Here is a 22856-nt window from a genome sequence, read left to right as displayed (position 1 = left end):
TCCTGTAGGTCATCTAAATGTTTCTTCTCGTCCAAACTCTTCACCAGCATGTCATCAACATAAACTTCTACATTACGTCCTATTTGTGGACGGAACATGTGATTGACCAACCTCTGGTAAGTTGCCATCGCATTCTTCAAATCAAAGGGTATCACCTTATAACAAAACAAACCTTGATTGGTAATGAAGGATGTCTTCTCTTGATCTGCCTCGTCCATCTTTATCTGATTATACCCTAAGAAGGCGTCCATGAAGCTTAGTAATGGATAACTTACTGTTGAATCCACCAACTGATCAGTGCATGGCAAAGGATAACTATCCTTAGGGCAAGCTTTGTTCAAATCAGTGAAGTCAACACACATCCTCCACTTGCCATTTGCCTTTTTTACCATCACCACGTTAGCTAACCAATCTGGGTAATAGACTTCCCAAATAAATTTTGTTGTGGTAAACTTCTAGACCTCTTCCTTAATAGCATTGTCTCATTCTAGAGCAAAGACCCTCTTCTTCTGACAAACAAGCTTGGAAGATGGGTGCACATTCAACCGATGAGTGATAACAATTAGGTCAATTCTTGACATGTCTTCATGACTCCATGCAAAAACATCAATACTCTTCCTTAAGAACTGGACGAGGTCTTGCTTCGTCTTCTCCTCCATACTTGTTCCAATTCTAGTAAACTTCTCGGGATTATCCTCTTCTAGAAGGATTATCTTCCAAAACTTCGGTAGGCTCTGCAACAACTTTTCTCTTCTCTGTGCTCATGGTCTACATATGCTCGTCCATAGCTAACATGGCGAGGTAGCATTCTCTTACCGCTAACTGATTTCCTTGCACTTATCCTATCATATAGTCTGTTAGGAATTTGACAGATAGGTGGTAGGTAGATGTTACTGCCTTCCAACTATTTAAAGTTGGTCTTCCAATGATGGAGTTATAGGAAGAAAAATAGTCCACCACGAGGAAATTCACTTCCTTGGTTATCTGTTGTGGATATGCTCCTATTACTACTAGTAATGTAATAGTGCCCACAGGTTGTACTTTCATTCCTCCAAATCCAACTAAGGGTGAATTCACTAGACGAAGTTGATCTCGCCTAAGCCTCATCTGTTGGAAGGCGGGGTAATATAGGATGTCTGCTGAACTCCCATTATCTACCAACACCCTTCAAGTCGTGTAATCTGTAATAAGCAAAGTAATGATGATTACATCGTCATGTGAATGATGGACCCTTCCAGCATCTTTGTCTGTGAAAGTAATGGCTTACTCGTCTACCCCCTTCGTCCTTGGAATTCGTCTAGAGAGTTGGACGTTCAGCACCACTTTCAATTAAGTCTTCCTTGACTTGGAAATATGTCCTGTTGAAGTTCTACCCATAATAACTCTTATTTCTCCAAGTGGGGGTCGTGATGGCTCTTCTACTTTTCCTTTCAACTTCTTGTCTTTATGGTCCTGTCCAACAAAATGTCTTAGCTTTCCTTGCTTGATAAGATTCTCTATTTGTTGGTGCAAGTCATAGCACTCGTCCATGTCATGCCCATAATCTCTATGGAAGCGACAATACTTGTTCTTATTGCACTTATTAGGATCTCCTTTCATTTTCTCTTGCCACCTCAAGAGTGGGTCATCCTTGATTTGCATAAGCACCTAATCAAGTGGCCCATTTAGGAACATGTAATGCTGATTCCATCTTAAAGATGATCCTACCTTCCTGTTGTCTTGATCTTTCTTCTCTCTCGTCTTGGCCTTCTTTGGACAAGGTCCTTGTTCAAAATGACATGGGAGATTTGCTTCCATTCACTTTGCTCTTTTCCTCTTCTTAGCAATTATTGCATCATTTGCATTCATGAAGCTTTGGGCTGAATGGACAAGTTTAGACATGGTCTGTGGCTCTTGATCATAGAGTTTATGAATGAACAAACCAGAACTAACTCCATTGTGGAAAGCTGCCAATAACAACTTGTCATCCATCTTGTCTACGGTTATACCTCCCTATTGAAGCGAGTGATGAAGGACCGTAAGCTCTCATTTTCTCCTTGCTCTATAGCCAACAAACTGGACGAGGAGCATTTGTGCTTTTGTCCTCCAATAAAGTTGTTGACAAATAACTTGCTCAACTCTTCAAAAGAACCAACAGTATTTGGAGGTATCTTGCTAAACCACACTCGTGCTGGGCCCTTAAGGATAGTTGGGAAGGCTCTGCACATTATCTCATCTGGAATTCCTTGAAGGTGTATTGTAGTCTTGAAAGTTGCTATGTGATCACATGGGTCGTGTGTTCCATCATATGAGTCCAAGGAAGACATCTTAAACTTGGAAGGCGAAGGAAAACTATTGACGGAAGTCATGAAAGGGTAATTAGTTCGATGAACTAAATCATCTACGTGATTCATCCTTCTCATGTTCTCCCTCATCTCATCCATGACCCTAATCATTTGATCTATCTCCCTCTCCAAGTGTGGCACCCTGCATGAAGCGGTGCCCCTTGAGTGGTTCTTGTGCTTAGCATTTTCTCATTCTCTAACTTCTTGACTCTGAGCTTGCCCTTCCATGCATCGTTCATGACGTTGCCTCCTGTGGTTAATTTCCCGAGTCAGTTCTTGATTTTGACAGGTCAGCTCTGCCATGGCTGCAGCCATAGACTGAATTTGTTGGATGGAAGACGGTTGCACGGCTGGTGTTGACTGATGGGTGCGGTTGGGATGGCTGGAAGCGTTCTCGCTCTCTTATTAGCCTGGACTGGTGGCCATTGACATTGTCCGGACCATACAGCCTTTTGTCTTAGGAAGATAAATTGCAAATCACAAATTTAAGAATTTCCTAGAAACGGTGCCAACTGACGATACAAAGAAAATCAATAGGCTGAATGCTCCGGGCTTCAATGTGCTTAAGGTTGTCTGGAAGGCCTGAAAGAAAGAAACACAAGATCAAAGGTGACCGGGATGATCCGGCTAAGAACCCTCTGATGCTTAAGTTAGTTTTTCTCTCTAGAACTCAAGAATTTCAGCTTTAAAAGTAGTGAATACTTACTTTCATTTGATGTGGATGAGTCCTTATATAGTGAGCTTTGAAGTAGTTATTTGTTTAGTAACTCCCTCAATGTGTGTGGAAATTAGAAGGTTTAGACTTAACTTCCACAACTGATATAGAAGTTAGAATGTTCAATCTTATCTTACACAACTGTCATTAGAAGTTAAGTACTTAGTAGGAAGTTGTAGCAATGAACAATGATTTTACTCATACTTCGAATAGTAAAACATGGTCCGAATTACAAGTTTTTGTAAATAAATCCATTCTGAGAATTTTTTGAGTGGCGAGGGGTCGTCCAAACGCTTTCTTGATGGACAAACCTTATGCCCACGAACGACCTTCTAACGATGGACGACATTTCTAGCTCTGAACGACTCTTATGAATGAATGAAAGATGGTTTGAATTTTAGTTCACCATCAATCTTCTTCTCCTTCTTCCTTCTTCTTTCCTTTTACGTTAGTATTACTCAAAGTCAAAGTATACTTTTTTTTGTCATGGGTTTCACTTAATTTAAAAACCAATGCTACCAAATCCGGCTTAGATTTTACTCGAGCAAAGAAACATTCTACAATTAAAGTTGGAGCTGCACATCCCATCCGCAATAACTCTGTCAGACTCGACTGTCTCCTTCTTCTTCTTCTTCTTCTTTCCTTTTACGTTAGCATTACTCAAACTCAAAGTATACTTTTTTCTATCATGGGTTTCACTTAATTTAAAAACCAATGCTACCAAATCCGGCTTAGATTTTACTTGAGCAAACAAACATTCTACAATTAAAGTTGGAGCTGCACATCCCATCCACAATAACTCTGTCAGACTCGACTGTCTCCAAACATGAAACCCAAATCATATCCATTATTAATGAGGGTGAACATCACCTGCTAGACTAGAAAGTCAAACATCCAACATCTCCGTAAGCCGAGGCCTTCAATTCACCACTACTTAGAGCCCATCTCTCTAACCCATTCCCAATATAGCCCAACAAATCCCAGGACCATATTGACCTTTGCAACTAACAGCCCATTCAACCTGCTTAGTCTGTTAAAAGCCTTCAACTTTGCTCTTGCCTCTTCTGACTTCCCTATTCAAAAGCCTAGATAGGAAGGATTTCTCAGTGATTTTAACTTACTTAAGAACTAGGTATATTATATACCTCAAAAAAAAAAGAACTAGGTATATTATATAGGGTAGAGTTTGACTCCAACCACCGATCGAAATATGATATTTGTACTCATTATGTGTAGTGCATATAACTCAATCCGATTAACCAAGTGAATTTGCACATAATGAGTACGTAGAATCTTTCTATTGATGGTTAGAGCCAAAAACTATAAACATGTTCAAAGTAGAACTGTCTTATATTATATACAAGTATGCACTTGACTTAAAATTTTTCATGACAGCCAAATCTTCTCAAGATAGTTTACAAGGAAATTCCATTCCACTTTGTCTTAGCTTTCTATAGATTGATTTTAACACTCCTCAGCTACTATCCTTGATTTTTCTTATGTTGAAAACTGTGCAGTAGCTCTTAAGCAAACATCTCCACAATACATCATCCAAACACAAATAAAACTTAAGCCAGATCAATTAACATTGAGAGCAGGGGTCGACTGAGCTTGGACACTAAAATTGAATTAGTTTATTTTGTTGCAACTTGTTTCAGTTGCTTTCGTTTCTATTTGTTTTGGCGAAAATTTTTTATTTAATTTAATTTTTTTTTACATTTTCTAATGCTTTGTGGGGTAGAAACGCAAATCAATAGAATGCATTTTCTATGGTCAAGGAAAATATGTTAGAGCACGTAATATTATATTCTTTTAAGAGTAGCTAAATTTAACGAGAATATCACATACTCAATAAACCATTACATTTTTTTTTCTCAATGGTAATTTCTCTCCCTTTAGCCCTTCTTCATGGACCAACTATTAACTGTGGTTTGCCATTGATTGGCATTTTTTTTAATGACTATTTTATTTTTCTTAATTCAGACACTGAACTCACCCTACAGATTTTATAAATAATTTTTTTTTTTCTATTTGGAGTATGTTTTCATAGGTGTAAGCCAAGATTTTGAGTTAAAGGGGTTGAAGTATAAACAAAACAAAAAAAAATGTTGACAATTGGTTGTCAATTTATTTTATTTTATATTATTTTTATGATAAGTTTTAATAATTTTTTTTGGTTGATGGTCGATGGACTGTAGTTGTTTGGCTGATATGTGGAGTTGTTTGGGCTGAATATGTGGAGGATCAAGATTTTGGAGAGGAAGAGGGTCAAATTTATGTCTTTCAGTCCTATAAAAAACTTGTTCAATATAATAATATCTCTCAGTTTGTTATATCTTGTTCTATGTTCTATTCCATATTTTGTTGTTATTTTCTATAGTATTTTAGCAATATATGTCATTAATAAGCTTCCATGATCTTCTTACACTCTCATTACCCAGTTAGTATGCTCATCTTGTAGTTATTGTTATAGTTTACCTTAGTTCGTCCTTATTATCAAACACTTTCCCGTAGCTTCCTTCTTGGTGTTTTAGTTTACTTTTTGTCTTTTAGGTGTTCTTTGTCTTCTAGTTTCTTAGTCTTTTAGTTTGATTCGTCACTTTCTCCCATAATTGGTCTCAGTTCAACATTCCAGCTAGTGAAAAAGAAAATTTTATCACTCTTGCCCTTCCTAGAGAGTTTGTAATTCCATGGCAAAAACAAGGTTACACTCACCTCCATTTTGGTGCAGTAAAACTCGCACTCACTTTTCATGGCAGAAAAGGACTCCCTATAGCTTCTAGAATTTCTCTTCTTGATTCGAGATTTTTGGAATACCATAATACAGTTATAGAAACTGTCTAAACTACCCTCAATCCGGGAACAGACTTTGTCACTCTTTTCCCCAATTTCAACATGTCTCTCAAAAACCCTCACATTTGTGTTGCTTTTAAAGTCCAAGTCCAGATCACAGGAGCTTCCCAAGTACATGATACTTTTGCAGCCACACGCTATTATCAGTTTACCTACAGACTCTAAAACCATTCTTTTGACATAGCTATACCAGAAATAGCCCAGTCTAATGATGCTCTTTTAATTTAGGTTGACCCAAGCATGACGCCTATGTGCACATTTGTATCACGACAATTGAACAAAGAGTAGATGAAAAAACTCTTTCTAGAATCATGAATCACAAAATATGAGACTCTTTATCAGGCAGCCCAGCCAATCCAGTCCAACACTCCTTTCTTCATCAGAAACCAAAATGGTGACGTTGAAGTTAGGTTTATGGCAGCCATACCAGAAAAAGAAGAAGACGAAGAACACCTAAAAGACAAAAAGTAAACTAAAACACCAAGAAGGAAGCTACGGGATAGTGTTTGATAATAAGGACGAACTAAGGTAAACTATAACAATAACTACAAGACGAGCACACTGACTGGGTAATTGGAGTGTAAGAAGATCATGGAAACTTATTAATGACATATATTGCTAAAATACTATAGAAAATAATAGTAAAATATGGAATAGAACATAGAACAAGATATAACAAACTGAGGGATATTATTATATTGAACAAGTTTTTTACAGGATTGGAAGACATAAACTGGGAAATATTACACAAACTGGCTAACTCTAACTTTGGAATTTTTTTCTAAGTCTCTCCACTCTATTTCAACTCCTGCTGAACTAAGGAAACAAAAGGCCTATTTATAGGCAAATAATTTACAAAAAGACAAAATATTTTACAGTGAAGAGATGTGAATGCTGGCTTTCTTCTTTATAGTTGTTCAAAATTTGTGAGGGTTCAGTGCTAGTTGTCTTCTGAGTGTGCAGAAAATATTCTCTTCAAGATTCATTACTGACAATGAGCATAATGGAACTGAGCAAAGGACGTTGGTACTTTAAAGAAAGTTGTGACGGTAAGAAAGAAAGGGAAAACACCAAAAGAAAAGTGGGTCCCACAATTTTTTTTGTTCTTTTTTAGTTTTTGCATATATCTTTTGTACATATCTTTCTTTAATCATATCTTCCTTTAAACCATTCTTCATCAATATCTGCATCTGGATCATGGTGACAATCTTTCCTACGGCTATGATCCAACCAATCCCGTATGAAGGTCTTGACCCAATTCGAATTGGGCCCTAATATATCTGCACCATAGATAATAATGTAACTACAAGTGAAAGCTGTACAAGTTTACAATGAACGTTGATCACAAAACTCATAAGTGAAAGTTTTTGTTTATATATTTGTCTTTGTGGAAACAAACCAACGTGTTTATACTCTCATGTTGCAGATATTTCTAATTTTACTCCTTAAAATTTGAAGATATTTGAATTTTACATTCTGACATTTCAGAATTTGAATTTTACTCTCTAAATTTTAGAAGTATTTATATTTTACTCCATAAAGTAGATTTTACACCCTAAAGTTTTAAAATTTAAAAGTGTAAAATTTAAACATTACCAAATTTTATGAGGTAAAATTCAAATTCTGAAATTTTAAGGTATAAAATTAAAATACTTCCAAACTTTAAAATGTAAAATCTAAATTCTAAAATTTCAATATTTAAAATTTAAACATTTTTAAACTTTAAAGATGTAATTTGTAATTTTTTTTTTTTTTCAAGTCTTTGTATACTATTTTGTTCACAAAATTCTTGCTAGAGAGACAAAGAGAGAATGACTGATGAGAGTGGAGACCACGGATGGAGTCATAGAATTTTTGGACCATTGGACCAGAAATGGGACCAAAGAAAAGAAGATACTGATGGAGCGTTCGTACCAAGAAAGAACTGTCTCTTCGAGATACATTAACCATAGCCAATTACTGACACTGCTATATATGCTTAGCATTGGAGAATGTTATTGATCAGAGAGGCCCCTCACCTCAACACAGCCGATCACGCTACTTCAATTCAACCCCCCCGTACCTGTTAAAGCAACAGAGACAAAAGCCTCTAAAATGGTTCTGAACCCCTGCTGCCTCAATACTCAACAACTCACAATTTACCTCCAATTCCCAATACATTTATTGCTTTTTCAGTTTTTCCCACTAGGATTTATATCCGGTGTGCAATTACCTCTTGTTTAGTTAGAGGGTGGAAAAAAATTTAAATTTTCTACCCTGTTGGTTTGGGTAGAAGAAAGAAAATTTGAATTAAATTTGTTTTGTTTGGTTAAGAATAAAAGTAAATTGATGGAAAATATATATATTTTTTTAGATTAAAAGTAAACCTTTTAACCTTTAATGTCAACCATCAAAATAAAATAACTATTGCTTAACGATAAATAACCCTAAGTCTGTATAGCTGTTTTAAACTGCTAAAGCAAATGGGACTAAAAAAGTTTGTGTTGTGTGAGTTTTAACCAACTGGGTCACAATAACAGAACAATGCTAGGACCACAATTATCTACACAACTTTAATAACCTTAACTCTATAGTTGTTTTAAACTTCAAAAGCAAATGAGATTGGAAAAGCTCATGTTGTGTGAGCTTTGATCAATTGGGGTAACGGTAAAAGAACAGTATTAATACCACGATTATTTACACAATTTTAATAACCCTAATTCTATAGCTGCTTTAAACTTTAAAAGCAAATAAGATTAGAAAAATTGGTGTTGTGTGAGTTTTGACCAACCGGGGTAAATAGAACAATGTTAGGATCACAATTATTTACATGACTTTATAGTAACCTACTTCTATAGTTGTTTTAAACTTTAAAAGCAAATGAGAATGAAATTACTTGTGTTACGTGAGCTTTGACCAACTAGGGTAACTGTAATAGAACATGAGAATGAAAAAACTTGTGTTATGTGAGGTTTGACCAACTAGGGTAACGATAATAGAACAATAATATATAGGACCATAGCTATTTACACAACTCTTTTACCGATGATGGGGTTTGTGAACTGTTACTAGCATTTTTCAACAGTAATAACTAATGAGGTTATAAAGGAAGTCAAAGCAGCTTTTATTTCTCTCCTCTTAAAAATAGCCCGTGAAAAAGACCAAGCCAATGGGAGGCTGCCACATGAGCCGTCCAACCTTGGTCTTCTCTGCATTGATCAGATTCAGACCTCGCGTGCGCCCACTTGGGCTTGGCTATTGGCTATAACACTTCGCAGCCTTTCACAAGTCACCTTCACAATACAAAGACACAATTACCATGTTCATGTTCACTGCCAGGTTTTCACTAAAGTATCTTTCATCATTTTCCTCTACCAAAATTGAAGTTTTTTACCCTCCTATCCGTCTCATATATGTGTTGAAACTTGAAAGATGACAAAAAGCCAATAAATAAGAGCACAGAGAGGTTGGATTGGACTGCTCTGATTGTCACGTCTGAAAGCAAAGTATATGTTCTGATCAGTATTCTGATTTTGACTGGAATTTGGACTCTACTCTCTCTTCATGCCTTCTTATCTATCATGTGACATTACTTCCACACCCAATCCATCTACTTTTTTTCTGTCTCATTTCTTCTTGAATGGTAGTACTAGTAGGGACAAAGCTTTTGAAATATTAGCATAAAACAAGCAAAACCCATTTACAAGGTACAATCGACCATTAACTATATATATATATATATATATATACACCTAGTTTTAGAGGTATCCATCCGCATATATTGCCATATTGTTATCATAGGCATAGCATAGTGTTTTTTACTTCTAATTTCATAATATTAATATATAAAAATTGTTGATTCCATGTTACAACCCTTATCACTTGTCAGTTGCCACCTTATCAGATATCACATGAAGCATGAGCGATGGGATGGGGGTGTGGAGACAGTACTTTTGGATGCTACAAGCGTAAAAAGTGTAATTTCATGCAATAGTATTTGTCACACTTATTGTTACATACATGAGCAATAGTAGAGTGATTCACGACATTTCAAATAGCTATATCCTAGTCCTTTTTAACTAATTAGTTAGATAATTAATTAGATAGTTACTTAAGCATTGGCCAATAAGATTTAAACATTTGTCAATCATTTAGAGGCTGTTAATGCCAAACAACTAGCATAAATAGCAGAATATAAGCGCTAAATAAGCACTTTGTAAAGTACTTTGTAAATTAGTTGTATATGTAATCGAAAATAAGCCTTTTTTCTTTTTGAGAAATGAAAACAAGCCTTAAGAGCTTTTATTTGAACCCTTTGTATTATTTGCAGAGATGCCCAATCACTTATTAATGTGTCTTAAGCAACTCACTTTCCATTTAATTTTAAATCATATCACAGCACATCACTTTCAGGATGGAGACAACAATTTTGAATGCTTCAAAGATTAAAAACTAGTGTTCGTTACACAAGTTATTACACATAATTTTTTTGATCTGAAATTATGAGTTGAAAATAGAGTGTAACAGGTTCTATTCTTAATTCAGTACCACATTTGCAGCACAAACCAACAGTAACAGTACCTTGAAGCCTTGAACAGACCCCCCACCACCACCACCACCACCACCACTTCATAGGGACAAACATTATGAACAACAACACACAAACACAAACATATCACTTTGTAAAAATTAATAGCACCAATAGATCCATGAGAACACACACACACAAAAAAAAAAAAAGAACAAGCACAAATATATGAGATTTTGCAGCCGGCTAAACGAAACCCATTTCACATTACCACCAATAGATCCAACTAACCACAATGAAACTGAGAATAATTAACAAAACTACAATAGTAAATGTTTAAATTTTGCATGTTATCTATTATATGATCTAAGTCAATAAGGAGGACGAGAAGTAGGTCCCCAAGGCATAACATCAGGAGCAATGCAGTTGAGAGGGGTTGGACTTGGACTACCTACAGTACTGTAGATAGACATGGACATAGCATTTGTACTGTTAGTAGTGCAAGTCTCCCTAGCATTTGCATTTCCACCACCACCACCGTTGGAACCAATGTTAGGCTCAACCTCTTCATGATGAGCTTCATCAATGTCATCACTAGGAAGACTATGAAACGCAGGGTTGGAATATGTTGCAGCCACCACAACCACTAAACTCTCCGCAATAACTTTCCCACCAACAATCCCTCCAAACACTTGCCCTTGTGCCCCTGCAAGACATATACCAAAAGAAGAAATGGAAACAAAAGAAGAAGAAGGAGATGATGATGATGAAGAAGAGGGTGGTTTAGTAGAAGATGTTGTTGAATAACCAAGAAATGAACCCGAGAGAGAAAGGAGATTAAAGGGTCCATGAAGGGAAAGACTTGGAGCGTGAGACACGGCGGGGTGTCGAAGTGTCACGTTGGACACGGAGCCTGAACCACTTAGGACACTGATACCAACGTGTCTTTTGCGAGCAAACTGAATGAGAGTCTCCACGACGTCGTTGCCAGCGGAGATCTCGAGGATGACAGGTTTCATGGCGGAGTCACTGTTTTTGGTGATGACAATGGGAGGTTTGGGCTTGTTTTTGGACCCAGCTGGTCTGCCTCTGGGTTTCTTTGAGACTTCTGGGGTTGATCCAAACTCGGTGACACAAAGAGTTGTGGTGCTTTTTTTCTTGGGCTTGGAAGAGGATGATGAGCCAGGATTAGGTGGTGTGGGTGTAGAGAGAGTGGGCATGCTACGAGGGCTGTGCTCAGAGGAGTCATCGTCTGAGGTGTGAGAGAGGTCTCGGCCTTGGGAAAGAGAGATTGCACCGCCATAATCCGCCATTGTTGGGAAATGTTTACACAGAGAGAGGAAGTAATGGCTTGAGTTTGAGCACTGTGTTCTGTGGTGTTTAAGTTTAAGGAGGGGCTATATAGTCAGGTTTGAGTGTAGGGCCTACTTGGAGGGTCCCAATGGAGAGATTTAGTGAGAGAAAATGTTTTAGAGAGAAAGAGAGTTTTGATCGAAATGATTAGGCACATGGAAGGGATGTATCGTGTGGCGAGGGAGACGACAACTCAAACTCTCTAAACAAAAATGGTAAGGACAATTGAAAGTGGGACCCATGCTTAAGGTGGGGACCAAAGTTTCTTTTTTGTCTTCATAGGGTCATCTTTCTCTAGCTCCTATCGCAAGATTTAGGAAGAAACTTTTGACAATGGAACTAGTACCAAAAAGAGAGGATGCCATGAGTAACAGAAGTTTTTTTTTTTTTTGGGGGACAATTTTATAATTTTCTATGTTTTTCCCATGATCCCCTAGGGTGATGATAGATAAGTTGGATGTGGGTTTAGTGTTGATGGATCCAATTATAATAAGTTTAAGCTCAAACTATTGTCGACCACCGATGCATAAATTGTCGATTGATACAATAAGCTTTGCTCGATCATTGAATTGATCGAGCCCGTGGGTCAATGATAACGCTAGCAATCTATGATTTATGAGGCATCATGACAACTACAAAATGACCTGAAAGATGATGAATATTTAAAAATATCTATTGAGATTTTCATATGAGGAACGAAAACACTTAAAGTGGAACAATGGGTGGCAAGAGAGACGCCAATGATTGATAAATAAAAGCACCATGCAAACCTTTGTCAAACAAGTTAGGTGTTTCTGATTTTCATATGGGAAACTTGACACTTGATTTGACTCGATTTAATTGAACACATTGGTTTCAACTCGTCGTTGATTATTGTAAATTTTGAAACTTGTTTAGTCAGCCTAGACTAGATGGATGGGCTGGATCCCTATAGCGTTGGCTTAACCCTAATTGTCTCAAGTTGAAGTTGAAAATTTTTAAAAGGTGAAATTTTAGCTATCAAAATATTTTAATTTTAGACATTAATTAATGTCTTCTAATGCATTAGTATAAAAGCCTAAATTCAAAACAAAATTGAGTGTTCAAACCATAAAAAGGTTTTTTTAGAATATATTTAAATGTAATTATTTGTTTCAATTAAAAGGGAAAAATAATAGTTATTCACATATACCATATTAGGTAAGACCATAATAATTTGTATCTACTAATAAACCAATACTCAAAAAGCCTAGATGTACTGTATGATTCCAAGCATCCACTTAGGTGGGTAGTCATAAATTTTACATATTGGGAGAGGGGGGAGAGAGATTTTTAGAATAATAAAAAAAAATCTTATTCTTTTTTAAAAATAATGAATTTTATTTTTTTACTCCATTAAAAGTTATGAGTTCCTCTCACTAAAGAGAGGAAAAAGAAGAGTTAAATTTTATAAATTTAAAAACTCAAGAGGTTCGAACTTTTAGGGAATTAAAAATCATCTTATAAGAATAAATTTATATGTATATTATAAACGGACTAAAATACATGTTTACTTTCTTAAAGTTGGGGATGTTTTCATTTTGGCTAATTAAGTTAAAGTTTTAATTTTCATAAAGCGTCAAACAAAATACTAAAACACACATTAAGGAAAAATAAAAATCTTAAAACGTAAATAATCAAAATAAAAACATTCATAAATTTTAAAGGCCAAAGCATATTAACATTCATCATGGATTTGGACCACAAATCAAATTGCATATCTTGTAAGGATGTGGGCCTTATGCCCTTATCTTTCAGTTGGTTTTATGGCCTTCATTGTTTTTGTTGTTGATAAGGGTCCTTTGGCCCATTTGCCACCCGTTGGTGAGTTTAGGCTCTTAGGGTCCATTTGGTTGGAGGAGTGGAAAAGTGAAAAGACAGAAAATGGTGAGAGGTTGAAAAAGTGAGATGATAGAAAAAAAATTTAATTTCTCTCATTTTTGTTTGGTTGAGAGTAGAAAAATGGAAGAATGGAAAAAATGAGTTTGTATAAATTTATACATATACCCTTATTAAAAAATGATGCTCAACTAAAACAAAAAAGTGATAAACAACCAAAAAAAATCAATCACCTAAATTTATTAAAAAAAAATCATGTCCATAAAAAAAATCACATCCAAACAAACAAACAAAAAAAAAACACAAAAGAAAGCAAAAGAAAAAACTGAACAAACCTGCCCAAAAAAAAAAAAGAAGAGAGGTAGGCAACGCCTGCCCAGTAAATCAAAAGAGAAAAAAAAAAAAAAAGACAGCCAGGAGGAATAAATAAATAAAGAAAAAAGAAAGGTTGCGAAGAAAAGGAACGGGGATGAAGCCCATGTGCAATCACATGGGCAATTTCGTCCAAAAATGAAGCCCAAATTCTTCCTTTAGTTTTCTCTTCATTTTAGAGAGAAAACTTTTTGATAGACTCAGAGAAAAAATATCTGCTCCCGCATGGTCTATTATTAGTTTTTGTTCTACGGAATGTAAATTTTTTATTTTACAGTGTAGTCCGCAAATGATCCTATCACCAACTCCTCTCTTCCTTCTTGGGTCCTTTCTCTCGAAGTTAGAGATGATTTAATATATCATTTATATTCATAGAGGGGAAAAAAAATCCTGATTTCTATTCCAATTAAAATGTAGAGAAAAGTAACAATGTGTTTTTTTGGTATTTGACAATGCTGATACAACTTGAAGCATATGTGATTGTAAAAGTTTGACAAAAATGACATCGTTAGAACTAAGAACAAATAAAGAATAAAAGTATCATGTGTCAACAGTCAACTAAACTTACGAGTCTCTACATTTTAATTGAATAGAAATCGGATAATTCAACAAAGCCTTTCAAGCACCCTTAGTTATGACCAGTTCATATATTTTTTTGCCATTTTTCACATCTTGCAGTCTTTTCCTTATTGCCTTATTCAACAAACATGTGCTTTTGATGACAAATAAAAATGACATATTCCTCAACACACGTGCTTTTGATGACAAATAAAAATGACATATTCCTTATTTTTTTCACCTTTTTTTTGAACAGTTAAATTAAACGATTTCTCTTTAACAAGTAGTAGTAATTTATCCATAATCTAGCTAGAATAGGCGCTCTTCCTTCTTGTCAAACCCTCTCCAGCCAATATTTTTCATTTAGGTTAAAAATTTGTGTGTGGGAACTGGGAACTCACTCATTGAGAAAGAGTTTGTGCCTATTTTTGGGAAGGGTTGCAAAAAATTTTGCGTAAAAGAAAATTTTACACTTTGCAAAGTTATTTTGGGGACGATATTCTCTTGTGAAAGGTTAGTACAATTTGTTAACGATATTCTCAAATACGCTTTTATATGTAACAAAATCATTTTTATTTCATAGAGTTCATTTCATAGTTAAGATTTTATATCACATTATTTAAATACACCTTTAAATTTGTAATATTTAATATAAACTATAAAATTGATTGATTTCAAATAGAGAGGATTTTGATATCCTTTCGTGTATATATATATATATATATGTGTGTGTGTGTGTGTGTGTGTGTGTGTGTGTGTTGGGGGGGGGGGGGGGGGGGTGGGGCGGGTGTTAGCTTTGTGGAATTGTATTTCCACTGAACAAAGACTTGCTAATTGGAGTTTAAGGGAAACTGTTTTTTTGTAGAAGCAAAATTGAGTCCCTTGGGCATCTGTTTTTTTTTTTTTTTTTTTTTTGGGTTCTTTCTTTAATAGAATTTTGTGTGATGTTCTACTGTGTTCTCTTTGTAAGATTCAACTGAAATATATATGCTGGTAACCAGACAGAATATAAATGATCATGCAAAAAAAACACGAATTTAATCACCTACCTTTTGATGGCATGAGTTAAAGCAAAACTAACTAGGAACAACAATAATTAACTCATGTCCACACGGCATGGGCAAGCCTTCCTCTCCTAGCTTCTTCTTTCAAGACGACTCTCGATGGGGCAAGATAGGGTTTTGTCTAATGTTAGAAATAGAGAAGAAGCCTAGCTTTAATATTTATAGTGAGCATCCACTCATCATAGATTAAGCTTCAAATTACACACTCTATCTCACGTCAAACTACAACACATTTTTTTCTTGTTTTGTTAAAAATAAAGGTGTAACAAGAGTCCAAGACCTATTATATGACCACAACATGCTAATGGTACTCTCTTATGTGACTCACATTTAACCCGTTTTAAGAAAACAAAAGGCCAATTAATGAAAGTCCAATTCTTACATTCTGCCCAACAACGAAGTTGGAGACTAGATTGAGAAGATTGACTGGGCTGTAGCCTGTAAAAAAAGGTTAAAGGGAAGGGGTTTCAGAAGTTGATTGGGACCTTGGCTAGGCTGCTGGGTTATACCCACCTTTGAGTAGAGCATACTGCTAGATGCCTAGAATTCATACACGCAAAGTTCATTTGGAAGCTAATATTATCCGAGCTATTAGGCAGGATGCTAGTTATAAATTGTTTTTTGTAAGAATGTTAAAAGTACACAGTCACTATCTGAAACGGGTGTCTTGTGGCTTGTGGAAACTTCCCTTTCTGTTTTTCACTGGGGCTTAGTTAGCTTTTTGTGCTTGTTTCTGGTGATTGTAATCTGTTCTGCAGTTGTATTGGTTTGTTGAATACATTTTTTGTTAATTTGTCGAAAATAAAAAAGTTTACTTATTGGATCCCATTCGTTGAGGAGTAGTTTGTGCCCACACATTAAAGAGAATGTTAGAATAATGATTTACACCATTTTCCTCTGGCTTAAGACGTTTGGAATAATCTGTAATCTGTCCTGAAAATGAACAGTATAAATGAAAGATAATAAACCTGTGGCGCACACATTTGAAACGAAATTGTAAGCAAGTAACCATATGCCTGTTTCCAGACCTTGTACCAATATCAGGATACATAATATAAATGTGTATTTGTGTATTACATACATGATACATACACTTGTATAAAATACTAATATTAGCTTTATATACAAAGACTTAATAGTTTATGCTGCACTAGTAACAGCAATTTCCTGAGTGATATTAAACAAAGACTTCTAACAACACAAACAACTTTCAAAGCAGACCACAAAGATAATCAAATTGTCATAAGCTCATGAATCAGTAACATACTAACATGTAGTTATTTCAGTCAATGGAACAGATGCTACTAAATTTCAAGAAAATATCTGACATCAACATGGGGGAAGAGGTTAAGTAAGCCTCAAGAAACTGAAATCTGTTATGAATAACACATAAGAAGCTGAGAGGAATCAAAAGTTACCATAAATTAAACTCCATATTTAGCTAGAACAAACTCACTGTCAGCTATGCAGCATCAATGAGCAATCAGAAGAATGCCCGGCTACCGTAAAACACACGCGATCCATCCTTTTTCTTCTTATCAATTTCTAAATTGGTGCTATGGTTTTGAATCACATCACCACGGTCTTCACTTTCCGGTTTATCAAGATCCATTGGAAGCTTCATCTTTGCCAAAGACTCAGTAAACTGATGCATGCTTCTCATATACATGTCTACTATTTGCTGCTGCATGGCAGACTGCTCAGCCTCAAGATTGATATTCCCAAGTGGAGCTGAAAAAACTTGACCATATTTGGCAGAACCCATGTGCCTATCCTTTTTGTTCTCCTCCTCTTTGCTTGTGAAATGTGAATCTTTTTCATCTCTGATTTCAGTCCCCTTCTTTGAAGTTGGAGTGTCTGGACTAGCACCGGAGTTCTGATTAGCCTCAGTAGTGATTGAGACATTGACAGAATTCGATGATTCACCGCATAAACGACTCTTTTTCTCGATTGAATCTGCCGAGTTTCTGTCATCACTTATGCTTGTTGTAGTTGAACTTAAGAACCCAGAATTCTGTATGCTTTCATTAGGAGAATCCAATCCACCACGATGTTCATCAGATGAGTTCACAGTCATTTCATAGTCATCAACAGATTGAGGAGAAGAACCAAGTTGGAGAAACGAAACGAGTCCTGTGGATTTAAGTCTAGAACCAGAGCCATGCCCTGCCAAGTCAAAGTACTCAGACACCATTTGCTGATTCTCTCTAACAACATTAATGTCCGGAAATTCAATCCTGGAATACTCTCCTGGGTCTAAGATCACTTCTGAGATTTTTCTATCAAGCAATACAACTTCTGAAGATATTGATGAATTGGTAGCTGATTCAGATAAAGACTTGGAAGAGGGATCAATAGGCAGAGAAGTGTCTAAAGAAAGACTCAATTGGACAGTGCCTGCAGGGGAGTGGAAGAGATCAGTGGAAGAGAGGCTATAATCTTCAGTCACCTTTCCTTTGCCAACAACTTGTGAAATTGGGACCAAAGCAAATCCCAGAAGTTGGTCTTCCAGGTAGTTTCTGGCCCTGCTGAGCATCCAAATTTCACATTTTAGGACGGCATCAGCTTGGGTGACTTTCAACCTCAAGTTCTCATTGAAATCTGGATTTTTACCACCACCATTAATGATTCTAGTTGAGAGAGTCTCATCTGGGTTATAAGTAAGAGAAAACTTTGCATAGACATCTTGTTTATCATAGATACATATGTTGTGTATGTTCCTAGCATGATGAACATAAATGTCAAGAATCCCTGAAAACTCGGATTCATCATCAGAATGATGACTCATTCTGTTTGAACATGGGTTATAACGGAAGCCAGTGGTTTGATTGAATGAATCCATTGCAATATTTTCTCTAATGGGTATATTAATATTTTGCAATTCTCTGTTTGGTTTGCAAGATAGATACCAGACAAGGAAAACAGAATAGAAACAGAGTTGATGTAGGGAAATAACTTATCAAAGCAAACACATTGAGACAGTGTGTTTATAATTCTGTTTCCTTTTGATATGTTCTGAGTAACTAAGGTTCAAGTACGTTAACTTAAAAAGGAAATATTTAAAACAAAGAAAAGCTGGATTCTTGGAGAGAGAGAGAGAGAGAGAACTGGCAGAAAACAGAACAAGAACAGAGTTTTTTTTAGTACTGGAATGATTGACAAGAAGTCATTGGAAGCCCTGCTTCAATATCTCTGACCTCGTGGGCTCTTGAAGAAGTTTGAAAAGTTCTACCTATGAAAATTCAAACAGAAGCATAGAAAGAAAAGAAGGGTTGGAGAGAGTTACAGTAAAAAGAAGTAACTTGGTTTTATGCAAGTTTGAAGAGGTGGGTATGTATGGTAGTTGGTGGGAATGAAGCGAAAATGAAAAATCAAAGGAGATTATGATGATGTTATGAATGATGATGATGATGATGTTACTGTTGTCTTTATGTCACTCTTTTTGTTGCTTCTTTCTTTTTAAGGGGGTGGGTGGGAGATAGAGATTTTTGGGGGGGGGTTCCTTTGCTTGACATTGCAGCTTCCACCGCTAGTGACTAATTTGCTCCACTGAGGCTATTGGAGGTCCCACCTGACCCAACCGTCATTATCACCCTCCCCACCTCTCTCTCATAGATGCTCTACAAAGCTGTAAACCAAGATCATCTCTCTCTCTCTGGCTTTAAGGCATCATAGTGGCTCAAATGTCCCCAAACACCATGTGGGAAAGAAATAAGTTTACATTGATAGTGAGAAAATATGAGGCACCAATTTATTGGCCTTGACATGCAAATCAATTTGGTCCATGATTTGTACGGACGTGAGAAAAGAGGGACATATGGTTCACCATGTGAATGATGTGATGTGATAAGTCTTACCTTAACCATTATATATACCTAAAATTTTACTGCATGTGAATAAGTTTTTCTTTCAATTTAAGCATCTCTTTTCCATGGTGCTCTCCAAAAGTTTTACTTGTCCTGACTTCAATCAGGAATTTGAATTTGTTTTCCACTCATCATAATAGACCCATTCACGAAGGAATTGTCTGCCTGTCATATCACTCTTAATTTGTCAAGTTTTTAACCTGTGAGAAGCTAATCTATACCTAACCGGTTTTGGTACTTTACACGAGGTATTTGTATTATGGTTATAAAACAGGATCTTCTCTAGTTTTTTTATTTTTTTATTTTAAATCTAACTGTATGCATACTACGGTAGTGTCATTATTTAAAATTTTAAATATTGTGATACTAAATATATTTTTAAATGGGTAGCTTTGTTTGGGTGAGAGAAGTCCAACAAATCCACTAAAAGTCTATTAATGCTTAATTTACATGTTTGGGGCATTCCTTCATCCCAAAGGTTTATGGCCTATTTGGTAAAGTAGTTCAAATAACAGTTTTCAGTATTTAAATATTAAAAATTATAGAGCCAAAAAAAAAAACGCACTACATTTCTCATTTTAAGATGTTTAAATACTGAATTTAGAAAAATCCTCCTACCAGTTTTTCAGTTTTCAAATAACATTATTCCATGACACTTTTGTAAATGTTTAAAAAAATGTGAAACCCACTTGATAAGAATTAACATAACTACAACTCTCTCTCTCTCTCTCATGCACACCTCATCTTTTTCTTTTTTCTTTTTTTATTAAATCTCTTTTCCTCCTTTCTCTATCACGTATACTCATTTGATACACATACCAAACATACAATTATTTTTTTCATATTGTTTAAAACTTGGTACCAAATACTTTTTTTTTTAAATTATTCTAAGTACTTCAAACACGTATTTTCACAACACTTTTAAAATCACAATTTTCACATTATTTTTAACAATAATACTTGAAGGCTACTACCAAATAAGCGTTTTAAGCCTTTAGATTTGAGCTTCACATGTGAGCCTCTACCACCTCAATGTAACTTGTTTGTGTCCTTCATATTAAATATTAGCTATGATATATTCCATGTTGAATATACTTGAATATATGCGAAAGAGAGAAGCATAAAATATGAACACAAGAATACAAGACTTACATGGGTTCAGTCTTGCGACTTACGTCCACAGAGGAAACCCTTAAAGGCTACATCTTTATTATATAAGAGTGTAGTACAAAACCTGTGTTACAATGAACCATAACATGGTATATATAATAGAATAAACCCTAAACTAATAGACTTCTAGTACAAGTAGGAGACTTGGCTTGCACACAAAGTAGAATTAGGCTTAAGCCTATACCAATGGATTAATATATCTCTAACACTTCACAAATCCAAGAGTTTTACAAGTGAGTCTCTACCACACAATCCAACTCCCCTTTCATGTGTGTCCTTCAAAGATCCACGAGTGTGACACCAAATTGCGTAAAGACCAATAAGTTGTGCCTGATAATTCCAAGAGATACATTTGGGAGACTAAGAATCTATTAATAATTTAATACTTGTCCACATTTTGAGACACCATTTCAACCAAAAAAAAACATAGAGCCTCAAAAATTTAAGCCATAATGTATGACAACTACTCATTTTTATTGCTTTCCTCAATGTGGAAACAACACCCTTTGCGTATGAGCCTTAATCACATCAACCTAACTTCCCTCAAGTGTTAAAGTCTTTCACAAATCCAAGAGTGCCACATATAAGGACCACATATACAGGATTTGCGCCAAATTAAATGTAATTGTTACCAAACACAACTCAATCCAAGAGCTAGTCATCCATGCTCTCATAAAGCCATACGCCGAACACATATGGGTGAAGATTTCTTTATCCAAGCTAAGCTGAACCTTTGGCTCTAATATCAATTTATTGGGAAACAGAGGCCTAGCTAGAAAGTCTACCAAGAGTCAATTTACACTTACAACAATGCTTTCATAATAGGAGGTAAACAATCTCTTATGAACATGATTCATGACAGTCTATAAGGGATAATGGTTAACTCCAGTGCACTAGGATTGACACGATGTGGATACATGGTAAAAATATGACACGTGTCTTGTGTACTGAAGCTAACTTGTGTCCGTTCATAATTAAGTAGAATATTAATTTCGAGTAGGAAAAATTATCCATGTTTGCATGAAACCACCGGTTTTTGGGGGTAATCAGGTAAAGTTTGCATTGCTTGACGTTTTTACACCATAAATACGGTTATGTATGTACTAATCAAACAGGCACATCATTTTGAAATTGATCAGATTATGACGTATCAACAAAATAATTCCTTGTAATTATGATTTAGGTAGAGGCCCTACGTGGAGAAATAGAAATATACATTAAATTATACACTATTACATTGCTTTCTATTTTCTATGGAAGTAGCTTGGATAACAATATCCTGAGTATGACTAAGATATGGTGCTTTATTGGGCAATAGTCCTAAGTCCAATAATATGCCAATTAGTACCGCATCGATTTCATATAATCTCGTATATTTGTTTTTGTCATACATCAATCACAACATACTAACTCAATAATTATGAAAAAGTCGAGAAATCTTTAGCGTGTCGTAAACTTATTGAATGTTTCTAGTACACAATCATATCACACCTTAATTACACCATATGAAAATTAATATATTTAGCAGTGGAGATTGGAGAGAGAAGGCAAATCCAATACCCTATATCTACTGTTGGGAAAATCAAAAAGTAATGAATAGTGGTTGATCAAGTAGGTGCTGAGTTCCTTTCATGGTATAGCTGGTGTAGGTCCCTTGTGAAGGCACGCCTAGGCTTAGCGGCTTAGCCCCCCCATTTGATCAAGAAAGTCAGGGAAGTGAGCAAATGGGCATAATTAACACCCTTTACTTTTCTACCAAAGACACAACATTCCCACTTGTGGCGTGTACTCATTTTTTTTCTTAGTGAACGTAAAGTTGTTAAAATTAGGTGGCACTAGCTTGGACAAGTAGAGTGAAGCCCCTCCCCTGTTTTTCAATTAGGTTGGTCTTTTTCTTTCTTCTTTTTTGATTTTTAGTCCACCTTTGAAGGGACTTAATTTTTTGCTGCCATCAATTCTCACTAATATTTTCACATAATTCAATATCTTGGGAGTATATAACTACATGGACCCAACCCCAATCAATGTCATGTTGACACTAAATGCATCTAACAGTCTAAAAGATCAAACAAAAATATCACCAAGGTTAGCACTATGTTTTGTTGCAGAAAGTGGGAATGAAGAGGAATGGGAAGGTGTAAAAGGATGAGAGGAAGGGATGAGAATGTAGAAACAACTTTCCTTTTTGTTTTTTTTTTATATATTATTTTTAAGTGT

At 35.6% G+C, this 22856-nt stretch overlaps 3 protein-coding genes across 3 annotated transcripts; all 3 read right to left on the bottom strand.

The window, feature by feature from the left end:
* Window positions 1–1329: 1329 nt before the first annotated feature.
* Window positions 1330–2423, bottom strand: LOC142606329 (uncharacterized). The gene is made up of 2 exons (XM_075777696.1): window positions 1989–2423; window positions 1330–1647 (listed from the first exon to the last, which is right to left on the bottom strand). The coding sequence occupies exons 1-2, from the start codon at window positions 2421–2423 to the stop codon at window positions 1330–1332; spliced, it is 753 nt and encodes a 250-aa protein (XP_075633811.1).
* An 8223-nt stretch (window positions 2424–10646) lies between these two features.
* Window positions 10647–11775, bottom strand: LOC142608149 (AT-hook motif nuclear-localized protein 28-like). The gene has a single exon (XM_075779860.1). It carries the CDS (start codon window positions 11710–11712, stop codon window positions 10771–10773), a length of 942 nt encoding a protein of 313 aa, XP_075635975.1. The 5' UTR covers window positions 11713–11775; the 3' UTR covers window positions 10647–10770.
* A 5046-nt stretch (window positions 11776–16821) lies between these two features.
* Window positions 16822–19081, bottom strand: LOC142605596 (uncharacterized). The gene has a single exon (XM_075777012.1). The coding sequence runs from the start codon at window positions 18443–18445 to the stop codon at window positions 17087–17089; it is 1359 nt and encodes a 452-aa protein (XP_075633127.1). The 5' UTR covers window positions 18446–19081; the 3' UTR covers window positions 16822–17086.
* Between the last annotated feature and the right edge of the window lie 3775 nt (window positions 19082–22856).

Source organism: Castanea sativa, chromosome 8 (assembly GCF_040712315.1).
Source record: "Castanea sativa cultivar Marrone di Chiusa Pesio chromosome 8, ASM4071231v1".
Taxonomy (NCBI): domain Eukaryota; kingdom Viridiplantae; phylum Streptophyta; class Magnoliopsida; order Fagales; family Fagaceae; genus Castanea; species Castanea sativa.
The sequence above is the reverse complement of the archived record's forward strand: the minus strand, read 5'-3'. Positions and strand labels throughout refer to the sequence as shown.